This window comes from Vombatus ursinus, unplaced genomic scaffold, assembly GCF_900497805.2.
Source record: "Vombatus ursinus unplaced genomic scaffold, bare-nosed wombat genome assembly UNPS02014837.1, whole genome shotgun sequence".
Lineage (NCBI taxonomy): Eukaryota > Metazoa > Chordata > Mammalia > Diprotodontia > Vombatidae > Vombatus > Vombatus ursinus.
In genome coordinates, this window is record NW_020954615.1 from 3,364,912 (window position 1) to 3,373,845 (window position 8,934).

At 43.1% G+C, this 8,934-nt stretch overlaps 1 protein-coding gene across 2 annotated transcripts; it reads right to left on the reverse strand.

Annotated features, from left to right (window-relative positions):
• Window positions 1-336: 336 nt before the first annotated feature.
• On the reverse strand, window positions 337-8,678 carry LOC114026245 (N-acetyltransferase 8-like). 2 transcript variants are annotated; one of them, XR_003567109.1, is made up of 2 exons: window positions 8,596-8,678; window positions 337-694 (listed from the first exon to the last, which is right to left on the reverse strand). XR_003567109.1 is itself a non-coding variant. In XM_027839903.1 (2 exons), exon 2 carries the CDS (start codon window positions 7,887-7,889, stop codon window positions 7,218-7,220), a length of 672 nt encoding a protein of 223 aa, XP_027695704.1. In that variant the 5' UTR covers window positions 7,890-7,910; window positions 8,596-8,676; the 3' UTR covers window positions 7,116-7,217. The 2 variants fall into 2 exon arrangements, 1 of the variants encoding a protein (XP_027695704.1); XM_027839903.1 differs by lacking the exon at window positions 337-694 and adding an exon at window positions 7,116-7,910 and having other exon boundaries at window positions 8,596-8,676.
• Between the last annotated feature and the right edge of the window lie 256 nt (window positions 8,679-8,934).

Here is an 8,934-nt window from a genome sequence, read left to right on the forward strand (position 1 = left end):
GCTACATCACTAAGTTAACCAGTGGTCAGGGGTAACTGAGAGTTGTCCAGTCTGCCACTAGTCAATGTCTTGTTTGTCAAGATAGATGTAGGGAGTATACATATGTCTTAGGTCTAAGATACAGATAATGAGGAGTCCAGGATGTAGATAATGAGGTAGGGCAGTAGTATAGATAGTCCAGTGGGTAAGAATATCTTTATGATCCAGTGCAAAGCCAGTTCAAACTACAAATTCCTTCAGATGCTATTTGTAACTGCACCAGGGAGAGAGATAAGGGTCTTGCTGGGGCCCACTCATAAGTAATTGCTAGGCACAGTGTCCTTGGGCTGGGGGGAAACTGCCAGGGATAGTGTTTCTGAGACTAGGGAGAAACATGGTCATGGAATTGGGGTCCCAGTACAACCACTCAAGCATCCCATCATTCTCCCCCTTAAACATATGGCACCCAAAATCTTTTGGGGTAAGGGATGAAGGTCTCAGCTTCTGAAACTGCTTCCTGGGCATAGAACTGGGCGTAGAGCTGTCCCAGTCCTGCAGGGTCTCTCCATTCAAGGAGTTGATGCTTTAGTCAATGTCTGGAACTTGGCCAATGCCAGGTCCAAAGGGTGATGGGTTGTGGTCTTAGACAGAGTTTGGTACCCAGCCTGGGAAGTCGTCTGGAAGTGGAGGGCAAATCTGGAAGTGGAGGGCAAATCTGGAAGTGAAGACAAATCTGATAAGAAGATTAAGCAGACAAGGGCTAAAAAAAGTAAAAGGAATATAATCAGGAGTGGAACAAGAATAGCAGTTAACATAGAAAGAAGCCAGGATCCCCAAGAAGAGGATGACCCTGGTGTACTAAGGTTTTCATGGATGTCTCACATCCAGGTGGCTTTCTCTAGTATAATTTCAGTATGAAGCTCCACATGTTGAGAGTTGTTAATATACACACAGCAGGAGGTGTTGGCTGGGGCACAGACTCCTCCACTAGAAGCAAGTAGATAGTCCAAAGTTATCTGATTATCTAGGACCACATTTGCCAGGGAATCTAAAGATTACTGAATGTCCTGGAGACTGTAAGCTGTGTCATTCACCAATTGGTGAATGGTCCTTGTCAGGTTTGAAAGAATGAACTCATGTTGTAAATGTCCATACCAAGGCATGAGATACTCTGCTCCCTTTTTAAGGTACCAGAGAACATTGTCCCAGAACCCACGTTTTACTCTTGTTAGGGCAGAGGTGCTGGGTTTACTAATAATGAAAATGGTCAACGGTAGTGCCAAAACTCCAAGGGAGCACACATCAAAATCCCTATAAGGTGTTAAACACTGGGTGGCTAGAACAACAGTCTGGGGTCCTACCAAGTAGTGGCATTTCACTTTACTTCTTCCCCAGAATTGTCACCACCTGGCCCACCCATCCCACAAAGGAAGGAGTATCCCTTAGGGGTATAGATGGGGCCTGTTTGTAAAAGGTACTGGATATGGATGCCCCATGGAACAGTATGATTACATGCAAATATTCCAAGTAAGAGAGAAATTTTCAAAAGATCAACAAGAGTGTTATAGCTAGAAGGGGGCTGTAGCATTGTGTGTCAACTGAAAAGAAAAGGTTAAATAGGTAGTACCTACTAGGAGAGTGGCAGGAGGAATTCAGTCATAGGTGCAAGTAGGGAGTGTTCTCTCAGAACAGGTGGTACAGCTGGCAGAAGTAGTTCTGGGGACACTCATCATCCTTACAGGTGGTACAAGTCAAGAGACCAGCAGAGACATTTACAATCCCTACCCGAATGGGGGTCTTTACCTGTACAGTGGCCATAGAGCTTGTCTCCCAAGCAAGGGAATAATTCCCCATTGAGAAACAGGGTGTTGAGATAGAAAAATTTTCCCATAAAAGAGTGGCCAGTACAAAAGGGTGGCAAAGACCTCTGAGATGGTTACATTAGGGAGGGGGTTTCTTGCAAAAACTGCCTTAAACAAAAGAGGTTCCTAACTTTAACCTCACAACTGAATAGATACACAATCTTGTTCCACAAATTTGCTTATCTTTCTCTAATTATATTCACTCTGGAAGAAAGAGACACCTCAGAAATTGAATCTTTTACATATCATATGTTCAAACACTAATTTGACTCTTATTTAGGCCATGGGATGACTGCAAATTCAGATAAAAACAGCAAGATCTCACACACTTACATTGTACTCATGTCTTTTACAGACCACTTGCTCTGATTGTAGAAATCTACTATAAAGGGAAAAGGCAGGGACATGTGACATACCAGAGATGACAAGAAAGAACATCCTTAGCTCTGTTTGAATTCAGATAAGAGTCACAGTTCTCCAATCATGCAGTATCAATTCCATATCACAGCCAGACTAAGGAATAGTCAGGTGGGAAACACTCCTTCTCAAAGGAACATAATGGGGAAACTAAGCCAGGAGGATCCCATCCTAGATTGAGGCTAAGATTGTCCTTATGGCTTTTTCCCAGATGCAGACCTCCACCTATTAACAGTACAGGATCACATTCCCTCTGAGTAGCTTGTGGCATTTCTCTCAGATACTGATTTAATGCAGACAACTCTACCCAAATTCAAACTCAAAACAAAATTAATTATAGTCCCAAGAGCCTTTCACCTCAAACAGCAACTTTCACTAATCACAGCTTAAAGCCAAATACAGTTAATTTTACTCTCATGGAGTTGCAATAAGCAATAAAGATTTACCAGGACTCACATACATAAGAGATTTCATGTAACATCTTTCCTTCTCAAATTTAAACTTGTCCTGGTGTAAAAGTCAATCATTAGAAATCATTTCTATCTATTGTACATAAGCTTGCAACTTCTCAGCAAAGTCAAGTTCATTGTTTAGGAACTGCATAACCCAAACAAGTTCTTTTCTCAGGGCAGATGACCTTTCCCACACAGATGGTTTCCAGGGACCTTGGCAAGTTTACAAAATATGGGGAATTGCCATGCATCCCAGGGAGGGGCTGATCCTGGTGTTCCTGCCTGCCAACCCCCATATCTCAAGGAGGACTGTTTTGAATGGGCAGAACCAATCTGGATAAGGCTTTTACCCAATCCCTTCATTTTCACACACATGGTGATCAATGAACAATTCTAGGTTTTAATATTAAAATAGTAACTTCAAATAACTTAGTTAACAACCTTATAACTTTCATAAGTAATAGTCAAATTGTTTCAGCTGTAACTCCTTCTTTAATTGCAGGTAGAGGTAGAAATACTGGATTTTCTAAATGGCAGTTATAAAACCTTATAAGAGAGGGTTAGCAGGGCTGACAAAGTAATGTAACTGGTTTTACACAATTTTTCCACCATCCTTTAGTTTCTTTCAGTTCACACTTTAATAACATCCAAATCATGAGAAGCTGATTGACAGAACTGATACCAAAGTTTACCAATTTGAAACGATACTCGGTGTTTAAAACTTCAGACCAACACATTACCAATCAGGTGACTCCAACTCTGTTGAATGCATTTCCAAATTTCCTTACATAGAAAATTGGGCACCTCTTCACCATTGGCATTGTATACTGGTCACAACTAATTAAGGAACTGATAATAATAGTAGTTAACATTTATAGTGTCTGCCCTCTGCCAGGCATTGTGTTAGGCACCTTCCAATCATGTGAGATAAACTGAGGTAACTTGCTTAATGTCACCCAGTTAACAAATTTCAGATCCATACATTTTCCCAATTTGCCTTAGTGCCAAACAGTATAATAAATTCTAACTTAAGCATTAAATTAAGAGTATCACATTTCATTTAAAATATTACCAGAATGGATTAAATTACCTTTCGGTTGTGTTCTGGTACACAAAAACTTTTCTTTTTTATGTGAGGCAGAAAAGATTAAGTGCTACTCCATCTGCCTCTCTTTTTGATCTGAGGGAAAAGGTTCCCCTTTTCTTTCTTGTCTTTCCCTCCACATTCAAAACTTGGCCAGAGTTAGAATGTAGAGAGAAAGAGAATTTTTTTTCCCAACAATTCTCCAAATTTCCAAATCTTTTACTCAAACCCTCTGTTCACACTGTTCGTGCAAATAGATTATGTTTTTCTTTCTACTCATACTCCTCTCATTCCTACATGCTTAAACTTTCTTGCCTTCCTTCTACCTACTTATACCTCTGATGGACTTTGATTAAATTCCCTTTAAAACTGCACATATCTTATTTCTTTCTAATTCTGATCTGACACTTTGATGATCCTCCTCAACTTGCCTTTTACCAATCATATAATCTAAATAATAAAGTATTTTTCTCTCTTTCTCTCTCCCATCCACCCACTCCTCTAAGGCTGCTGTAATCAGGGAGGGAGAGAGAGAGAGAAAAAGAACAAAAAGGAGCATTCTGGAGTCCAGCTGCAGCCTTGGGATGCTACTCTTGCTACCTGGCTGCAAAGGGTGTCACATGGACACTCACTCACACCATGCAGACACAAATACAGAACAGATACACAGTAATGACAGGGAAAATCCAAAAGCTCAGAGAGACTTGTCAGAAATTCTCTGCACAAATCAGACAATTTTTTTCATGGTTCTCCAGATCATATGGAGACCAGGCAAAATTTTGCTTAAGGTCTTTGAGACTGAACTTTCTCCAGTTCTGTAAAAGATAACCTAGGGACAAATCTCAAGGTATAGAGGGAGATTGGCCCATCCTCTTTGCCTATAAGCCTATAGAAAAGGGGTAGTGGCTCCTGTAGTCTACTGGCCTCCACCAACATCCTGGAGAGGGAGAAAAAAACCCTAAGAAGTTCCCAAACAAGGTGTCCCTGGTCAAGAGGGAAATCTGCTAGAGCCTGTTACAGGCTTGACCCAAAGCCCCAGCAAGCCATCCTAGGTGCTTGAGGGGTGACCCAACTACAGGGCGAGGGGGGGGAGAGGCTTACCTTGACTCGGAGAAGGCTTGAGACTTCAGACAAGCCCTACGTTGGCACCATAAATGTTATGGTCTGAGAGGTTGAGATCCCTCAAAGACTGGACGGGGTCATCTGGAATGAATTCACAGACTCAAGCATTCTTTAAGTCAAGTTGGCAAAAACTTTATTGTTACACTTTTCAGCAGGCAAGGATTCTTAAGGAACCTGCGATCTTAGGTTTATATAGGATAAAATATAATAAAACGTGTCAAATATGCTAACTAGGTGATTCAGGGTGGGATTAAGGAGTGGTTAAGGAGTAATCAGTTCTTAAAGGAACATGTACTTTTTGTAACTACTGAGCAAGCATTTTACCCAGAGTTCACTAGGAAAAGCCCATGAGGGAGGCCACATAGAGGTGTGGTTTTAAGCCTACTATGTCACTAAGTTAACTTGTGGTCAGAGGTAACTGAGAGTTGTCCAGTCTGCTACCAGTCAATGTCTTGTTTGACAAGATAGATGTAAAGAGTATCCATATGTCTTAGTACTAGAATACAGATAATGAGGAGTCCAGGATGTAGATAATGAGGTAGGGCAGTAGTATAGATAGTCCAATGGGTAAGAATATCTTTATGACCCAGTGCAAAGCCAGTTCAAACTAAGAATTCTTTCAGGTGCTATTTGTAAGATAGCACCTGAGAGATAAGGGTCTTGCTGGGGCCCAATCATGAGTAATTACTAGGCACAGTGTCCTTAGGCTGGGAAGAAACTGCCAGAGACAGTGTTTCTGAGGCTAGGGAGAAACAAGGTCATGGAATTGGGGTCCCAGTACAACCAACCAAGCACCCCACCAGATTCATGGAGGAATTTCTACCCAGAGCCAGTCAATTTTTCTTATTCAAGGTGAGGGAGAAATTTCCAGTATATCCCAGCTTCCAAATCCCTACTGGGAGCACTTGAGTCCATAGGTTCTAAAAACACATCTAGGGAATAAAGTTTTTCTCTGAGAGGAGAAGCTCAGATTTTTCTTTTGACTACATTTTTCACTTTTGTTAGCTGTTTGTTTAATTTCAGTTTTTCCAATTTTATTTCCTTTATAATGGTTTCCAGTGGGACAGGTCCCTTATAAGAACTAGGCACAGTAACTTAGGATACGTCTTGCAAAAACCCCCAGTTTTTTTTAATTTGCATAACTATGTACTGGGATGGAGGAGAGAGTGAATGAATGAATAAATAAATAAACCAACAGAGAGACAGAGACCAATTCTGAAGAGAGTGAGAGAGACTGGGAGAGAGAGAGAGAGAGAGAGAGAGAGAGAGAGAGAGAGAGAGAGAGAGAGAGAAGGAGGGAGGGAGGGAGAGAGAGAGAGAGGATAGAATCACAATCACTCAAAACAAAATCCTTTGTATTTAGGGATGGTTCTAATTTCTAGATCTAACATCTATGGTAATCCTGTCCCATCCTGAAGAGTGTTTGTTCATTTCTAGCCCTACTCACTGGGGCACATCTGTATTCATTTGCTGCTGGGGAAGATGAGTGTGGTGGATTACTTGAGTTCAGGAGGTCAGAGTGGAAGGAAGGCCAAAGCTAAGCTTGGGTTTCCACACTGTCTCCCACTAATAGCATGATCCCCACCTGGCAAAGGGCCACCAGGCTGCCAAAAGAGGACCCATATGACCAAGGGTAAAACTTCTTTGAAGGTCAGCCTGGGGATCAGGCCCTCCAAGGGGCTGCTACATTTCTAGCCTAGATGATCTAGGGAGGCACAGTCACCCAAACAACAACCATGACCATTATTGTTTGGGAGGTTATCTAAGGATAGTGCTGAATGGACTCCCTAGGGATCTTTCTACTCTCCTTAAGAGGTCATTTAGAAAAATGCCAAATAGTTGTGGTTGAAACCCTATTGTACACAGCACTAGATGGAGACCCTCAAAAGGACAGTGTTTGAGCCTTCCCAGAGAACTTTGTGCAACTGGGGATACAGACGCATGTGCCAAATGCACCCCATGTTTTGCTGGGGACATGAATACTTAAGGGACTGGGGGAGAAGAAAGTATAATGGGTAAAAATGTAATTACCATCTAGGCCAGTGAAATCCTTATTATTGTCCTTTGGAATATTTAAAATACAGGATACTCCCTCAATGACTTTTAATACAGAACTGCCTTTCTCTGTGATTTCTCCTCAATCCAAAATGATTTTTTGGTAAGGGCCTTTTGCAACAAGGAAATAACCAATCAAGGATGGCAGGAAAGTCAACAAACTTTAATAAGCAGAGCACACTGTTGTGGACCCCCTAAACAAATCCATGAAGCACTAAGAGATGTGAAAGTTGGGGCAGGGGGCAGTCATTTCTGGGAGGAAAAATCACATTGGTAATGCCAAACTGAGAAGAAACCTAGCCACCAATTCAAGTAATACCCTGACTCATGGTATTTCCAGAAGCCAAGACTCTCATAAAGTCGCCGAGCTGGGTGATTGGTGATGCTAGTCTCAAGAACCACTCCATCATACCCCTCATCCCTGGCAAACTGGAGCACAGTCTGGATCAAGGTCCTGGCCATCCCTTTGCCTCGATAAGTCCTCTTCACAGACAAGCGGAGCAATTCCTGATAGTTTCCTTGTCCAATTGGCCTCTGTGCTTGACGGGCACCCACGATGCCCACCACCTGGTACTCAGACTCTGCCACCCAAAAACTAGAGCCTCTCCCACTCAGGTAGGATTTCTGGATATCCAACAGGTCATCATGCAAGGAATTATCTATATACTGTATTACACAATGCCTAAAAGTCAGCCAGTGGCCAGCTAAAAGTCCCAATAAAGACAGGAGACACAGGACAAGGGAGCCAGAGCCCAAGAACAGGGCAAAGGGCACACCCAGGAGGACCAGGTAGATTCTTGGCTTCTTCAGCAAAGGCCAGAAGTCAGAAGGCATATTCCCCAGCAATCCTTGAGAGAATAATTCCCTCACAGGCTCCCAGTCACGGTCCTGGTATCTCCTGATGTGGTAGGGAGCCATTGATGTTTCTGTCTCTGTCTCCTGGACAAATCAGAGAACAGATCAGACTAAGCCCTTAGAACTCCCTCCTACCCACCTTAGTGGCACCACTGATCTCCTTGGAGCTCACTTCATGCCTTTGGAATTGAAATACACTCCTGCCTGAGTTGGGGAAGGCTACCCCCATTCTGTCCTCTGCCTGCTCCAGCCCTCCCTCAACCCCTCCAGAGACCAGCTGCTTGGAGACTGAAGGAGAGAAGAATCAGCTTTAGGGCTCAAAGGGGTCTTAGAGACTGTTTGGCCCAGACCCCTGATTTTTGTAGCACAGGAAAATGAAGCAGAGAGGGCTAGAGAGGCCATCTAGACCAACTCCTTCACTTCACTGATGAGGAAACTGACACTCAGAGAGGCTAATTGACTTCCCCAGGGTCAAAGAGTTTGTGTCAGAGGAAAGATTTGAACCCAGGTCTTCCCCACTCCTTGTCCAGCCTTCTGCTGCTCCAGAGCAAGTGACTTCACCAAGGTAAATGGAGGCAGAGGAAGAAAGGGCTAGAGAAGCCCAGGAATCCCCTTGGACTACCACAAGGGGAAGGAGATGCCTTCCTGCCCAATGCAGAGGCTTAACTAGCCCTGACTTAGTAGAGCATGAAAGCTATGCCATGGGCTCTGGGCTTTCTCTCTTCTTTTCTCTCTCTCTCTGTCTCTCTGTCTCTCTCCCCCTCCTCACCTGCTGTATTTCCAGGCTCCAGTTCTTTGCCACCAGTCCTCTTGCTTCCTAAATCGCTGAGAATGCTGCACCACTCTCTCAGCCCTCTTCTATGAAAGACTCCATTCTATGACTATAACATCACATGTCCTCAGCTTAAAGGGGCAGTAATTTGCTGATTGAGAAATCCAAGGCTTCACATTTCATTCTTTCTGGAGGACTCAGGCTCCTCCCCACTGCTTAGCGGATATAATCTGAGGAGACAGTATGATACCTGGTAGCCTCAAATGTGAAGACCACATTCTCTCAATTTTATCCAATTTATGTCTTGTTTGTTTGCACATCTTCTCCTCCAGGAGA

Coding starts and splice junctions, on each gene's coding strand:
- LOC114026245 (XM_027839903.1), bottom strand. CDS start 7,889: ATGGCTCCCTACCACATCAGGAGATACCAGGACCGTGACTGGGAGCCT.